The sequence below is a fragment of the Metopolophium dirhodum genome, chromosome 2 (genome assembly GCF_019925205.1).
Source record: "Metopolophium dirhodum isolate CAU chromosome 2, ASM1992520v1, whole genome shotgun sequence".
Classification (NCBI taxonomy): Eukaryota; Metazoa; Arthropoda; class Insecta; order Hemiptera; family Aphididae; genus Metopolophium; species Metopolophium dirhodum.
Genome location: NC_083561.1, coordinates 6,519,764 through 6,536,296, shown reverse-complemented (window position 1 = coordinate 6,536,296; position 16,533 = coordinate 6,519,764). Strand labels below are relative to the sequence as shown.

The 16,533-nt window shown below is 29.8% G+C and overlaps 3 protein-coding genes across 9 annotated transcripts; 1 reads left to right on the top strand and 2 right to left on the bottom strand.

Annotated features, from left to right (window-relative positions):
* The first annotated feature begins 837 nt into the window (after positions 1-837).
* LOC132939516 (uncharacterized) lies at positions 838-12,490 on the top strand. Of its 5 annotated transcripts, XM_061006722.1 has the most exons (9): positions 838-1,216; positions 7,334-7,423; positions 7,480-7,709; positions 7,818-8,023; positions 8,089-8,209; positions 8,266-8,574; positions 8,640-8,782; positions 9,760-9,974; positions 11,608-11,790. In XM_061006722.1, the coding sequence occupies exons 2-9, from the start codon at positions 7,339-7,341 to the stop codon at positions 11,646-11,648; spliced, it is 1,350 nt and encodes a 449-aa protein (XP_060862705.1). In that variant the 5' UTR covers positions 838-1,216; positions 7,334-7,338; the 3' UTR covers positions 11,649-11,790. The 5 variants fall into 5 exon arrangements, with proteins under 5 accessions (XP_060862705.1, XP_060862704.1, XP_060862701.1 ...); XM_061006721.1 differs by lacking the exon at positions 9,760-9,974 and having other exon boundaries at positions 845-1,216; positions 7,334-7,387; positions 7,486-7,709; positions 11,608-12,490; XM_061006718.1 differs by lacking the exon at positions 9,760-9,974 and having other exon boundaries at positions 845-1,216; positions 7,486-7,709; positions 11,608-12,490.
* LOC132939226 (succinate-semialdehyde dehydrogenase, mitochondrial) lies at positions 2,372-4,319 on the bottom strand. Of its 3 annotated transcripts, none has more exons than XM_061006295.1 (2): positions 4,152-4,319; positions 2,372-4,038 (listed from the first exon to the last, which is right to left on the bottom strand). In XM_061006295.1, the coding sequence occupies exon 2, from the start codon at positions 4,005-4,007 to the stop codon at positions 2,535-2,537; it is 1,473 nt and encodes a 490-aa protein (XP_060862278.1). In that variant the 5' UTR covers positions 4,008-4,038; positions 4,152-4,319; the 3' UTR covers positions 2,372-2,534. The 3 variants fall into 3 exon arrangements, with proteins under 3 accessions (XP_060862278.1, XP_060862279.1, XP_060862277.1); XM_061006296.1 differs by having other exon boundaries at positions 4,161-4,319; XM_061006294.1 differs by having other exon boundaries at positions 2,372-4,319.
* A 1,119-nt stretch (positions 12,491-13,609) lies between the features above and the next one.
* Positions 13,610-15,598, bottom strand: LOC132939578 (uncharacterized). The gene has a single exon (XM_061006827.1). It carries the CDS (start codon positions 15,295-15,297, stop codon positions 14,458-14,460), a length of 840 nt encoding a protein of 279 aa, XP_060862810.1. The 5' UTR covers positions 15,298-15,598; the 3' UTR covers positions 13,610-14,457.
* Between the last annotated feature and the right edge of the window lie 935 nt (positions 15,599-16,533).

Below are 16,533 nucleotides of genomic sequence, written 5' to 3'. Positions count from 1 at the left end.
GTGATTCGGAAGCACGCGAAAGTCCCAACTATAAATTGTTCCATGATTATACTGATTACTGATATATTTAGCCTTAAGTAGACAATTTCTAACATAAGACCAAGATAGCATAGATTGTAGAACCGGTGAACGGCCACCTAGAATCACTGAACTGTATCCAGTTCAGTTCCTAGAACCCCGTGATCCAAATGACACAACAAGAACTATTATAGTTGCCACCATGGATTAAGATATATTTTAAAGTACTATAATCTTAAGATATCTCCGTAATTGCCACTAATGTGGTTTTGCATAACAAGTCGAGGGATATTTTCGATTTTCACCCCAAGGTAACAACGTATCACACGGGATCTAGAATATGACTAGATAGTAGATAGTAGATAACGATGGTGATAGAGTTCAAGAGTAGGTTGTAACTACGATTTAAGATATACCTAAGGTATCGTAGTTGTAACTTGTAGGTCGGGGATCTAGGTGATACGTCACCCATAGAACCATAAATTTGTATAATTAACAACTTACTACCGACCACGAACGAAGATATCATAGTTCGTGCTACCAACTATTAACACTAAACTCATGGTGCATTAATATAATATTTTACTATATGCAAACACCGAACCACGATGTAAAATTAATAATTATTATATCGTAAAATACCCAGTCACACACAATGCTCATGTCGTAATGAATAAATTAACTGATTATTTTAATATATTATACAATTATACAATTATAATACCCACCATCATGGAGTAAAATATTTCGTCCAATTAATGTATGACAATTTTATTCACGACGTAAAGTTGGTTAAATAATAAAATATCACGTACGTTATGTTACAACGACGCGGTAGGTCCTATGACGGTCGCTGAAAAATTGATATTCAGTCGTTGTGACGTAACGTCGTGTCGATCGGCGTTTTTTAATTTGCTTTTATTTTTTATTTTACGAAACTTAACCTAAACGAACAGATTACAAATCGTTTCAAAAGTGATAACAACGAAGTCCAAAACCGGGCAAAACTACTGAATCACAATTTACAATATTACCGTCTTTAATTAGTAGACTCGTAATTATTATTTTTTACTAGTTTTGAATTTTCGATTGTTTCGTTTTTAATTTACTTACCAGTCGCCGAGAACCGTTAATATGAAGTAATAGACTATTGAGTACATTCACAACAGTCGTCAACCCATTCAATTCGAGCCTCGAGGTATGGTATTATGGTTCAACATAATATTATTAATTACTATAATCTATACCTAAGTTATGCAACACGTTCGGACGTGGGTTATGAATAGTTCTTTCTATACTATTTTGTAGTTTTGTTCATACATAAATATTGAAAACTACTCTGGTACATCGATGTCATTGTTTAAACAATATTGTGAAGTATTAATTAATTTTGTTTCTTGCTTATCATATTGACTCAGTCTTAACAGGTACAAATATTTACTAGGTAATTATAAATTGTACCTACGTACAAATTATTATTACATGGATACCTAATTCTTATTTGTTTGTGATTCCTTAAAAGTTGCATAACTTGTAAAAATGTTAATGGTTTAGCTGATATTTTAAAAAGATTTAATTTTTCTAGTCAAATAATTGTCCAGTAAAGTATATATTCAAATTAAACAACAGTTATTTTATAACACTAAATCATTGCATTACTTAATTTATTTTTAGTAGGTACTTATACAACTCAATTCAGTCTGGAAATGTACATTTTGTAAAGTATAATCTATAAAATGTGATCCGTACTTTATAACTACAGCTTATTTATTATATGATTCCGGACTTGGTACTTAATAAGAGTATATTATATTAGGTATGTAGGTATCTATTATGAAATCACTATACTCTGAGTTAGTATCGGATTTGATTAGTTTTCTAAGGGGAGGGGGGGAAATCTTTTTGGTGCAAAAATTCTACTTTTAACTTTTTACCAACTTAGATCTATACAGAGGGAAAACATGTATCCAATAGGCAATAATACAATTTGTAGGCTGTGATTATAATTTATAAGCCCGGAACATCTATACACATTTCTGGAAAAAAAATATTATTTATAGGTAGTTAACAATGTCTAGGGGGGTCATGACCCCTATTCCCCCCTTAAACACTACATCTGCGCTAGGCACTTAAACAAAAAACAATAAAATGTGTAATATTATTTATAACAGCTGTCAACTAGTAGGTTGATAATCCTTGTTGCTTTTTTAAACACATGCTTTGTATTAAAAATGTTGTTAAGTTACTACACATAACTAGTGCTTACCTAGCTTTTTTCAAATACTATTCAATGAATACTACTCAATGAATAATCATTATTAACAATCCTTCGAAAAATAAGCCAAGACAATAATAATATGAATTATTTATAATTAATATATATTAAACAATTTTAACAACTTAATAATAAATTACTTTTGGAAGACAAGTTTATTTTTATGGAAGACATTAATATTCAGTACCTATTTCACTTACAATATTATAAATCATAATATATGATAATAATAAATTACTAATTAGTATTCTAGGTTTCCAAAACAAATATATTTTATTTCTGTATATTCGTCCATACCATGACGAGAACCTTCTCTTCCGAGACCAGATTCTTTGACACCTCCAAATGCTGCTTCTGTGGCTGATATGATACCTTCATTTACACCGACCATTCCAACTTCTAGAGCCTTTGCTACTCTCCAAACTTGAGACAAATCATTTGAGTAAAAGTAACCAGCTAACCCTCTGTTTGTACTATTTGCAATCTCCAATCCTTCTTGTTCTGTATCAAACTCAATACATACTGCAACAGGTCCAAAAATCTCTTCCACGTAACAGGCCATGTCTTTAGTAACATTTGTAATTAATGTTGGTTCATAGAATCGTTCGCCAACACTTAATGCTCGTTTTCCACCAGTTATGATTTTTGCTCCTTTATTCTTAGCATCATTTACTATTCTATCTACCTTATCTGCCTGAGCAAAATTGATCAATGGTCCCAAGTTCACACCGCAAGTCTTACCATCGCCCATGACTAATTTATCCATTTCTACTTTCAATTTATCAACAAATTCTGTAAATACATTTTTTTGAATAATAAATCTATTAGCACTTACACATGTCTGCCCACAATTTCTAAACTTTGAAGCCATTGCTCCAGCTACTGCTTTGTCGATGTCTGCTTCATTGAATACTACAAATGGCGCATTTCCTCCCAATTCTAAACCAACACGTTTTACTGTGCTGCTGCATTGTTTGTACAGTAATTTTCCAACCTCAGTAGATCCAGTAAATGATATACCGTAAATGTCTGGACTTTCACATAACAGTTTACCAATTTCTGGAGTATTTTCTCTTGATGTAGTTACAATGTTAATTACACCTTTGGGAATGCCGGCGTCTTCAGCAAACTTTGCTAAAACTAATGCTGTGATTGGAGTATTTTCTGCCGGTTTAATGACACATGTACATCCTGCTGCTAAAGCAGCTCCAGCTTTTCTAGTTATCATGGCAATTGGAAAGTTCCAGGGTGTAATAAGACCAACTGGTCCTAGTGGTTGACGAATCATTAAAATTTCTTTGGTTTTATTTGGACTAGGAACATGTTCCCCATAAGTTCGTCGAGCTTCTTCCGAAAACCATTCAACAAATGAATTTCCATAAGCTACTTCACCCAATGATTCCGCTAATGGTTTTCCAGCCTCTGATGTTACAACGTCTGCTAAATAATCTTTATTTTTAACCAAAATATCATACCAATTTCTCAATAGATCACTTCTTTCTTTAGCCGTAGTCTTTTTCCATGTGTTGAACGCATCATTTGCAGCATTTATAGCCACTTGTACATCCAAAGCATCCAAATCTGGTACAGTAGCAATAGTCTTTCCTGTAGCCGGATTGACAACGTCAAAAGTCTTTCCAGATTTTGCATCACACCATTCGCCGTTTACATAGGCTTTGGTAGGCCACATTGTTGAGTAACGTTGTGCACACATTATTATTGATCTGGTAATGCCTTGCGAGGATCTAAGCAACATGTTGAAATGAAAATGTATTTAAATAATTTTAAACAATTTATTACAAATATTTAATAAGCAAATTAAATTAAATTGGGTATGTGGTATAAAAATTTAATTTACTTTAATTACTTTGATACATTGATCTTTGGTTGAACGTTTTAGAAACCGGTCGTTAAACTATACCAATTTCAAGTGCGAATTGTGTGTATGTTTGATATAATCGTAATTCGACTAAATCGTAATCCTCGGTCTAGTCGGTCGTCAATCGGCGTTTTGAAGTAGTTTTAAGTTTTATCAATAATCGCAACGCTACGGCGGGAAAGTGGATGGTGGTCACCCTTCACCTCGCCATCGACTGCTGGGTGGTGTTACCAACACAATACACATGCCATAATTATTAAACTATTCGAACGTCATTCATTGTTATCTGTTTTTGAAAATTACAATTTTATTACGGTGCCTACAATACTATTATTTACCATTTTAGAATATTACATCCATAAATGTCTAGTCGGCATAATATTATTACAGACTTGGTTTCATGCGGCTTAGAGGAATGCATTGATTATGTCCATTATTTTGTTTTACTAAAATAAAACTGTCGATTCGATTATTTTGTTGGCGAATAACGTAACAAATAAATACGTTTTACTGGCCCTCGTGACATTCAATCTGACCCCTTTTTGTTCTTTATTATTATTAATTTCACACACTTCCTTGTTAAATTTAACTGATTTGAGACTTGAGTGTGTAATTTAATATAGACACCTAAATAGTTTTTGCATACGAGGTTAGGTTTATAGCCTTTTAGGTAGTTCAATGTGCTATGCGTATAGCTATACTATACTGTCTATACTTACATAAATACATAATATCGATGTGAGTTATGTTTCATACTAGTTTCAAAGATAATTATTGGTTCAATTAACAAACTCAACAAAGTTTTATTACCTGTGGTCCGTTGTTATAATATTACAATTAAAACTATTGAGGCATTGACCTATTCAATCATCAATTATATATAACAATTATTATATATTATAAATCCATCATAATATCATATATATATATAATATGTTTTATAAAAACTAGCATTCAAATGTTATTTGTTTCACTATTAAATATTAATTCATATATACTTATTATAAAAGTAAAATTAAGTAATGTATAATTGTAGTAAGCATTTTATAATTTTATCGAATGGATATCAGTAATAATTAAAAAAATTAAAAAATAGTATTCCTGTTTGAAAAGGAAAATTATGATCACTCTAGTCTGTGGTTTATACATGCTAAAAGAGTTCTTATTGTCTTAGGGTTCAAAGTATATCTTTAATTTTCATGTTTTTTTAGGTTCCAGAACAAGCTTCCCTACCTATGCTTATTGATTGTATTGAATTGGATGTATGTTTTGTTTCAATAAAAAAATATAGCTATCTTTTTATTAAAATCAGAGTTGTCTTTACAGGAAATATTGATTTTTTAAGATGATTATTTGTTTATCTAGCTATTGTTGTAGTTACCATGCCCAAAATCCCACCTGCCGCCTTAGAAGACGCTGGTGCTACGATCTTTTATACTAAAAAGTATATATGTATTTCATTCTGTGTTGAAAATGTCACCAATGGGAGAATAGATTCTCATGTAATTATCAATCAATATATTGTCTATATTGTACTTTGATAATCCAATATGACTTATTTCTATGTTTTCTTAGATAACCATTTAAATTAAATGTCATTAAAATATCAAATATTTAGAATATTAAGAATTAACATTACAGATTATCCAATAGTCTGATTATTTGAATTATTTGAATAACATTATTTTAAATACCAAAAGCTTGTTACTAATTAAAAAACATTCTGTTTATCTTTTAATTATTTTAGGCTTAATAATGACTAAGCAGTAAGCAGAAAAAGGGAAATATTCCATTTATGTATTTGATTGAAAGAGGGGCTACTTTCCCTTGTATTATGGTGTGTAAGCTCATAATGATTAATTCTATTTTGCGTCAATGGTCTTTTAAAACTGAAAATAAATTCATTATACACCAAATATAATCAAGTGTTTCGACAACATTTTTAAATATTTATAAAAAGTAAGAACCTCCCAATTGATGCATTCAAACTATCCAATTTTAATTTTGTTGTAAATTTCTAATATTAATTTTACCATAAATAGTAAATATTTTATTTTTTAAGGATTTCTCAACAAGTTTGTGTTTTTAGTGAGGTGTTAGCTATTTAAGAGATAAAAAGAATTATAAAAAAACATTAGCCACTTAAATAATTCATATTTGTTCAATGAAATATTTTATTATCGTTGGACAATAGTGTTGTATGTTGAAAGATTAATAGCTTAGTATTATAATTATAATACATTACTTTTGGTAATAAAAAATTTGAATTATATGAAATAAGTCCCACTATTTGTAATGTATTTTCACTGGGTGACATATATATACAGGATGTCCAATAAGTATTGATTAAACTTTTCATTTTATGTTATTTTAAAATAGGTGTGACATATAACTCTTTACCAGCCTCAATACCTTGTTAATCTAAAAAAAATGTCAGCACTGTATAGTCAAGAATACTAATAACTAATAAACTAAGTAAAAACTGTACAAAGGCTAATATTAAACATTAAATAATTATTGTCTTTGTCTAGATCTCAGTATTCTGTCCATTATATTTAGAGTCTTAATATCAAAGAAAATAATAATGCGCCTATTATGAACTTAGGCTTTATCAAACAGAACGCGTTAAAGCGGTAAATGGCTCATCGGCATGGTGCTTTCACGCGCGTGAATAACGCGACATTGTAATAACGCTTTCTGTTTGACAGAGGCTTAAATATACATAATAAAATTTAATAATATATTCTAATTTATAAGAAATCATTGTGATTGACTAATGTTTTAATAATATGATGAACATTCCATTTTTAAAAAATATAAATAGTTAGGATTTTTAATTAAAATACAAACATATATCAACTTATAATGTTTTGGTAAAGTACAAAGAAAAAAGACCATGTTGTCATTGGATAAGATGAAAAGAAATTATTTATTAAAATTAAAAAGTTACAATTTTTACTGGACAAACGTACAAATCATACATAAAACTATAACATTTTTCAATTCTAAATTTTAAAGACACTCTAGGTACTTTATATTTTAAAATTGTATTCTTAAATTGTTTTTTGTATTACCCAGTACAAGTTTAATGAGTATAAAAAAAATTATGAATAAGAGTTTCAGACGTATAGGTAATACGAAATATAAATTTTTTTTTCTAGATATTATGGATCTGCTCAAGAAATATTTCAATAACGATTCTTTATTTCCTTTCGGTAAATACATTCAATGTAAAAATTATAGTTGTATAGGTAATATTACCTATGTCTAATATATTTGTATATTTTGTATATTATTATGTTTTTAGTTTCAGATTATGTCACAAATTATTTTAATTATATCAATGAAAAACCAGTACCTTCAGTCCTGGCACCTATAACAATAACTCTTTTCTGTTACTATGTCTACATTTATGTAAGAAAATTTTATCCAATCTATGTAAACTGTTGGTTTTGCAATGCCAATTTTAAAGTTGCTTTTGAGGACCGATTTGAATTTTCATGCATTGAATGTGGACAATTTAATGGTTTTAAAGAGGCAAGTATTGTATAAATATTTATGTCTATATATATATAATATACATATATTTTAATTTAGTTTGATCAATTTTTATAAACTTATAAAAATACATTTATTTTTTTTCAGGATGGAAGCTATAGCAAATCAATTCCTGAGCAACATGATCAAAGGTACAACAGGGCAGTTTTTTCTGTTATCCAAGAAGATGTTAAGGAAAATAAAAATGGTTTGTGTCATAAATGCAATATTATTCAAGAAATGAAAGTGAAACAGTTAGCTTGTTTCGTTCCTACTAGGGAAAGAAACTTTGATAGAGAAATTGAAAAGTTCAAGTAATATTAAAAAGATTTTCTAAAATATAAAATTTTGTTTAATCCTCCTTTGCAATTATTTATAGGGAAAACTTGGAAGCAACATTAAAGTTATGTTCCAAATGCAATCAATACACTCAAAAAGTTCTATCACTGCAAGAACAACGTTACAACTTGAGATCAACTAAAATAAATAATAATCAAAAAGTGATTTATATTTAAATTTTATTTTTATTCAATATTAATATTATTTTGTATTATAGGGTATGCATTATGTTGGTGTCTGGCCTGATATATTTTCACTGTCTTTATCATTTATTGTATTTGTACTCTCTTCTGGTGTTGAGAATTATTTGGGTGATTGGGCAGCACAACATTTAGATCCATTGATATCCCAAAATAGTGCTGTAACACTAACGCGCTCAATTGGAATGATTAGCCTAGGTGGTACATCATGCCAAGTTTATCACTGTTTGAGTACATTGGACAAATTGAGTGCCATAACTATGTTCCTATGGTCATTATTATGCGTTATCAATAATTTTGAACATTTTGAACATTTGAAACCTAAAGTAATTTATAACAAATACATTCTAAAAATATTAACTTTACCTTGCTATTATTTAATGTTTTCTAGCTTCTCATTTCTGCAATTATACTATTCCTATCGTCTGTATCTGTACTCAGAAATTTGACAAAAAAACATAAAATTGAACAAACAAGTATAAAACTGGAGGATGAAAAATGCAGAATCAATAATACAAATTATTATGATACTAGGTAATATTCATAAGGGCTCTGTATTTTGTATGCTATTTACAATCAAAACTCTATTTAACAAGGTTCTATATAACAAATTATGTTTGGGAACCGTGGAATTTTCATTTAAAAACACTTCTATTTAACAAACTAATTTTGTATCATTATTAAAATTTCAATTTGTAACTATTCTCATTACTCGTACACAATTATACAAATTTATAAATCCTACACACAATTGGACGGTGTTGGTGAAAAAGAGCACAAGTCAGTTTTTAAAAATTAAGTATCATATTTTCGTTTTAAAAATAATTTTACGCTGGATTGACTGATACGCTGATCGCTGGTGGCACTGATATTTAGCTATCTCGATAGATAATATCATTGAGAATGAGATAGTGCCACCACTCAATCCAGCATAAAATTATTTTCAATTCAAAACTATGATATTTAATTTTTAAAAACTGACTTGTGCCCTTTTTTACAAACACTGTCTCAATTGTTAGTTCATTAAATCATACCTCATTAACTTGTATTGTCATTGTCGAGTATTCTATACTCGCACAATGGTAAGAAAATAGTTGAGAAGCAAATCAGAAAATTCTTTGAATTTAACAGAGAATAAACATTTTTTTCAAGGTACATAATATTACATATATATATATATATATATATATATATTAATTTCGTACCATAAAATCAAGTATTTTAAGTGTAACAAAAATTGATATTTCTTAGAAAGGCTATTTCTATTTGACAAATTCTTTTCAAAGAACCATCAAATACGTTAAATAGAGGCTTGGCTGTAATAATTGTATGTATTTTTTGTGTTAATATTTAATTAAAATTTTTGAAGAAAATAAAATGTTTTACACCTACCTAATGAAAAGTTTAAGGACATAGTGAAACAAACCTTGTTAGTACTTATATATTTATTTAAGTTCCCCATTTAGTATTTAGCCAGTTGCCAGTTTATTATAATTTAATAATTATTTTAGTAAGAATTGTATGTCACCAAAAACACAATTACGGGAAACTCATTTTCTGCCTGGGTCAAGTAATCAGTTCATCGTGCGCCTCCCAAAATTCAAAGTCGCTCGAATACTTAATGAAAAAATCTTTCTTGAAGCCATTCCTAAGTCCATTCAATATACAACAAGAGACGAGTATGATTACGACATAGACGCACGATATATGACCTCTCGACAAAATGGTATGTTATTTACTGCCTGTTAGAAGTCAAATGTCTGTATCTTTCCTTACTTATGGGCCTTTAGTTGTTGATATATTCTTAGTTCAAACAGTATCAATAATGTCTTAAATCATAAATATCTAAGTTATCATATACTAACTTTTCAATGGCTAGACTCGTTAGTTTTATATATATATATAATATATAAGCTATAATAATAAAAATTGTAGCACCTTAGAATTGACATAATATAATATAAATATATTTCCTTCAAAATAATTAGTTGAAATTAAATGGGTTATTAGTTATCATTGCATTGAAGACTAGTTTTAGTGATAAATATAATTGTTTACAAGGAATGTTTCACTATTCTCATTTTTATATTTCATAGGTGGGCTGATTGGGCTTTAGCTCAACCTGAGATTTTTTTATATGTGGGTGGGTTGTTACTTTATGAAGATATGACTAAAATTAGGTATAGCCCTTTTAGTTTTTAAACATTTGTATTTACCAGAGGGACCATACAGACTATTCATTTAAAATTGAACACACATTATTTCAAAAAGTGAAATTGTTTTTGAAAATATTTTTTACATAATTTCTAGTCGTTTATAAAACAACTTTGTTATTATAAAATTATATTTTTAAATAATTTTTTGTCCTTCCAACATTTTTAATTTTTTTAATTTATTTAATGACAACATAGAGTTTTAATTTCATATTCCAAAGCAGAATATTTTTCTAAGTATTTCGATACATACAAATCAAATTTAGTGTGAGTAATTTATGCGTTATAAGTATTTAAAGTTTTGATGAGCAGAATGGAGTGGTACGGGGTTACCTTGCGGAATGTATGTCCACTACTCCACTCAACAAAACTTTAAATATTTATATCTCATAAACTAATAGCCCCAAAGTCGATTTCCCATGAATAATTTATAATAATAAATACATATTAATGTTTATTGACAATTGTTAATATTATATATTATATTTTGAACGTTTTTGAATAAATTGTTTTATTAGATTATATTTGGTTAAAATTTTAAATCAATATTGATGAATTTTGTATGTGTGAAATAATGATAATTTTTTTCTTATGTGACCATGACAAGAGGGTGGGAGATCAAATTGAATTTAGCCATACCTGACTCAGAGGTCTGTGCACGCCTATGTTTTGAATACTATAGAAGCAACAAATTTACATAAAAAGATCTTTTGATTTATTATCTATAAGAACATGTTCATTTTATCGTCATGTAAATTATTATGGCATTGTAGATTTTATTTAGATATGATATTAAGTGATAAATTAATATATGAGAATTTTTAACTTTATTATAAATTATCATTTGTTGTAACTAATTTGTAGATTTTTCTTTAAAGTTTGATGAATATACTGCGCAAATATATTCAAATGTATACACAATATAGACAATTATATAAGAAAAACATCTACTCATAACTCAATTTTATTGACTTACTGCCATATTGAATGTTATTTACTAATATAACTATCTTATTATATGTCTATTATAAACTCAATAGTTTAATTGGATACAAAATAGTCACTTCAAACATGTTAAAAACCTTATTATTAATTTAAAACAATAAGTAGCTTAACAATTAATTAATTTGTAATTTGTTTATTCAGTGCAAATGGATCAAATAAAGACAGTGATGAATCAGAAATGATGGACATTGATCATATTGGGGAGTTACCTAAAAGTCGACAAAAGATATTGAATAAGACTGTCGATAATCTGTTCCAAGGGATGAAACTCAATGAAAACCGTGGTTTTAAAAATAATATACTTCGACCACCAAAGTTTTTAATGCCTGGTAAACGTGACAAGTTTGTAGGGTATGCTGAGTCTTCTCCTGGGTATTATTCGTCATATTCTGTGAAAGACGATTATGATTTCGATACGCAGAGCATTTACTCTCAACACAGTTTTAGACCACAGTATTCACCAATGTGTCACCAGCCAGTTTCACCGTACACATATTATGCTCTGCCACACCACCAAAATAGTCCTTTGAACTTATCACATTCGTCAAACACTTCAAACATACAGCATACTTCAGATTGGCCAAAGATGTTGATGTACTCAATTCCTGGAGTTATATTACTCGCTCTGCAATGTTACTTGTTGCACGACATTAAAGACTACATGAAACAAAAGTGAGATTAGATTTAAATTTTTATCTTAATATAATGAACTGGACATTATTTTGTAAATATTAACTGTAACACTGCTATTGTTGTTTCTTAAATATGTGAACTTATAAGTGTTCTTAATGTATAAGGACTGTTAACATTTATCATTATTTTGTTAACATTATTATAAGAAAATTTTTTGTTAGTTTTTTTTTCTACCTCGTAAACTTGTCTGTATAAACTTTGATTTAATTTTTAATAAATTCTTCCAGTCATTATTTTTATAGAATTATTTTTCATTTGATTTTATTATTTTAATTTTAAAGACGAATGATACCTATGTACTGAATAAAATATTACATTGGTTCTTTAGTTATTTGTTATTAGTTTATCTAAGCCCCAAAAGTTGTTAACTTTAAAATATGCATTATAAATAGCACCAAAAATACAAAATAAAATACTTATTGATATATTTAAAATATTTTGCCGTACATTTGATCCTGGGAAACAATTAAGACAATGTCACACCTGCATGTGTTGTCTCTGTCTTACACATGGAGAGCATAACAAATTTGTTTTCAGCAGTTCCAATTTTGTTTAGATTTATTATTAGAGAGAATAGACCTATTATCAAACCTACTGGTAAAAACATTATCTATGTTGTCTCATTGGTCTTTATACAATATTTTAATTTTTAGGCAAGTTAATAGAATTTTTGAATTTGCATATTTTACACTCTAGCTAACAAAAGAAAATTGGAATTAATGAAATTAAATGTTGGTATGTTATGCGTTATTAAAACAGTGACATGCATGTGGGTACGACGTCCTCTTAATGGCATGCAACATGCAATCTATTTTGACTATTGTATTTTCAAATGTTTTTCTGTCTTTACATAATTGATGACTGAAATATTATGATTGTAATTATTTTCTTCACAATTTACTTTTTATTTTAAACATGAACTTACATGTTTATTACTTTATTCGATTTCATGGAAATGTGAAAATAATTAGAAGATTTTTCAAAGATGACTCAAAAATAATCTACAAGTTCCAACTACTGTCAATTCTTCACAATGACCATAATATCACAATGTTATTATTTGAAATATCTCTGACGTTTTATATATAAAATATGACATCACCAAACTATAATATACTGCCTTATATTTTGCTGTTAAATAACTGAAGAAATGGTATCGTACACATTCTTTTCTAATGTTTATTTTTTCCAAATTTTTCAAAGCTTAAATTGATGTGCTACTTTCTTGTGAACGTACTATTTAATATTTATTGACTTTTAAACACACCTTTTTATTTTCAATAATTTTACCATTTTTAAGATAAAATTTTTGATAATTCAAGGAAATTAAATTTTGTAAAATATTTTACTTAGTACTTCTTGGATACCCACTAAAATAATTGTTGAATAACATTTTACAAAATAAACAATATTGTTAATTTTTCAATTTTTATTTTTGAAAACTTATGTTTTAAATTATATTTATAATTAAAAATCTGATATTTATTATTTAAGTATTCAAATACTACACATTTTTTAGTGTCATGGTATAGAGATTAATGTTACCATTACTAAAGCTTAAATAATATAGTGCTAAACATAATAAAGATATTTGTAAAAATGTATGATTAACACACAATAATATTAATATACAGCCAAAAAAATCTATGATTTATCGCACATCAGTTGCGGCAAGTACAGATAAAATCACTATAACTATATTTTTACTTTAATATTATTATCATTGATAATTGCAGCATAATTAACATTTGTTAACTCAATAAGAAAATGATGGTTTTATAGTCACGCAAACAAAGACTGAAAAAATGAATCTACAATCTTAATGTATAAACTATACATAAATATATTATCTATAATATGTTAAAACACTATTAAATACTATAAATGTTGACAGGATAGTAAAGTAAAATACAATATAATAGTTTTGTCATTAAATGGATGCTGATAAACGTTTTAAAATCGCCCAATCTGGATAGCCAGGATTGTGTACAAAAAATAAAACATAATTAGGTACATCCAGTTGTAAAAAAAAATTATAATCGACCTTGTCTTAATCACTAGCTGTGAAAAAATGTACGCACTTTTGACAACTGAAGATTGAGAACACAAAATAATAGGAACAACACAGCTAAGGAACTTAGTCAAAATTGGTAACAGAATTAATGGTCCACAGCTGAGTGGTCAACGTGCACAACTGTATATTTTAAATGTAAAAAGAAGAATTGTAGTATTGTATTAAATGTAGTGTTATATTTGGTTGTTAATGTGCCTCGATGAACGTGAAAATCAGTAGACTTCTCACGGGGAATCGGTCATAATGTCTTTTTCCAGTTTGAAAGTGGGATAGTCAGCACAGTCTTTAGAAATGTACATGCCGTAGTCAGAAAGATTGGTGATGGCCGGTTTGACCATGTGAAAGTTACTGAGAATTTTGTTAATGTCCACAGAATAGTATCCTGTTGACATTTTAAGCAACATATCGTACAGGGACTCGGGTGGCTCAACAGAATTGCGAAGCAGCGGCATAACGTAACAGCGTTGACTCTCAAAGTCAACGATGCCGGTAATGTTGACGCTAAAGTCATGCAAGAAGCGGGCCGATTTGTTTATGGTGATCTGTGGCGCCTTTCTAATGACTCCCTCCACCGGGTTGATGACCATAGAGATGACCATGTTTTTGGAACTCGGCGGTGGAGAGTCTGGCAATAAAAGCATATCGCTCTCAGCATCTGCATACGACGAGTAAGATTTGCAAGGCACTGCGGCGTCGTCCTCGGTATCCTGTTGCTTCTGTTGTATGTCCTGAACGTAAGCCTTGCACAGCGTGTCGATGGCGAAATAGAGGACCAGTAAGAACACCAACATGATCGCTGTGATCTTGGCCATCTTGTGCACCAACCGTTTGTACTCGACCGTCTGGTGGATGCATGTGCCGACCGACTTGCCGTTTCCGCTGCCGCTGCCGCTGCCACTGCCATTATTGTTGTTTTTGGTGTTCGGCAAACCACCGTCGCCAGTCTCCAAGAACTTAGGGTGATACGGCGGCGGAGGCTGGGTCTGACCATGGTGGACTTCGTCACCGATCAACGGCGCTTTGTCCGACTTGCCGCTGAACGACGGAAACGTTAGAATAGTCATCCTAGGAACCAAACGGCGAAGCGGTTTCTTCTCTTGTGAATTATCAAACCGAACGGAAAAGGCCAGTAACGACGGTCCACGGGTCACGACGAGTCACTGTGCGTTTGTTGTCTGAGCCTGGTTTTTGCGTCGTAGCTAAGGGGGCAGGACGTACCGAGTAGCGAGAAGGACTCGATTGATGAGCGCAAGATCAGATCGCACTATCAATGTGGGCCGCGGACGGTTATTGGTCGTAAACCGTGGTAGTCTAGCAGGGTTGCATGGTGGGTGCGGGTGCGTAGCCCATACACCCTAACATCGCGGCGGCGAACGCAAGGGACCGCTACCCGAATATGATAACGGCTCTTATCGCTCAATCGACTGACGAGAAAGCAATATAATTTAGTTCTGTATTTCTTATTATCCGATAAGCTTATTAATCATCGACCCAGCCGAAATACTCAACTCTGAACCTAATAACACTTCAAAGTTCCTATCAAAAACTCAACTCGTCAATAAATCGTAAAGCGTTCAGCCGTTCCTGCATATATTATAGCTATATAATATCAAGACTTATAATCATGGGCGTAACTAGGATTGAATAGTTACTAATAAATGAGTCCTCGAAAACCTAAGTGTAAAATACACCGTAGAGTGGCAAAGCCCCCCTCCACACCCCCCTAATCAGCGTCACTGAAATTTAATAGTCACAAAAACTTTGCTAAAATCAAGTATCTATACTTCAAACACTCACAACAATTTAATTTGACTTTCTTGTAGACATTTTTTTTTGATAAAGGAATACAAACTTATGACCAATCTTGTATTAAATTTTCAAATCTTAGATTTAAAAAGAACAATTTTTATGAATTTATAACTTAAAATAATTTTCACATTTTCGTCATTTTTACGTATTGTGTCAAAATACGAACTTTAAATGCTTATAAAAAAAGAAAATTGTGACTTATGTATTTTTAATATTTTTCAACTGCTATTGTAACAATATAATAGGAGCCTTGTATTATGTTTTTAACTAACAACATTTTATTGATATTTATAGAAAAAATTGAAAACTAAAAAATATCTGTAAACAGCACAAAACAATAAGTTAAACATTTTGAAAATTGTCTCGTGTAAGGAAATTGCTAATACAATGCTAAAGGTATAAACATTCAGTGAAAATTTCATGTACTTCATTCTACAGCCATTATCGAATTTGTGTAAAAATTGCCGTTTTTCCTTAATTTATTTTAAAGG

What these genes read in the sequence shown, in the direction of transcription:
- LOC132939226 (XM_061006294.1), bottom strand. Translation starts at nt 4,049, where the DNA reads ATGTTGCTTAGATCCTCGCAAGGCATTACCAGATCAATAATAATGTGT.
- LOC132939516 (XM_061006717.1), top strand. Translation starts at nt 7,339, where the DNA reads ATGGATCTGCTCAAGAAATATTTCAATAACGATTCTTTATTTCCTTTC. An exon ending in TAAAAATTATAGTTGTATAG is followed by an intron (nt 7,424 to 7,479) that starts GTAATATTACCT and finishes TTATGTTTTTAG; the next exon opens with TTTCAGATTATGTCACAAAT. An exon ending in AAATAAATAATAATCAAAAA is followed by an intron (nt 8,210 to 8,265) that starts GTGATTTATATT and finishes TTTGTATTATAG; the next exon opens with GGTATGCATTATGTTGGTGT.
- LOC132939578 (XM_061006827.1), bottom strand. Translation starts at nt 15,297, where the DNA reads ATGACTATTCTAACGTTTCCGTCGTTCAGCGGCAAGTCGGACAAAGCG.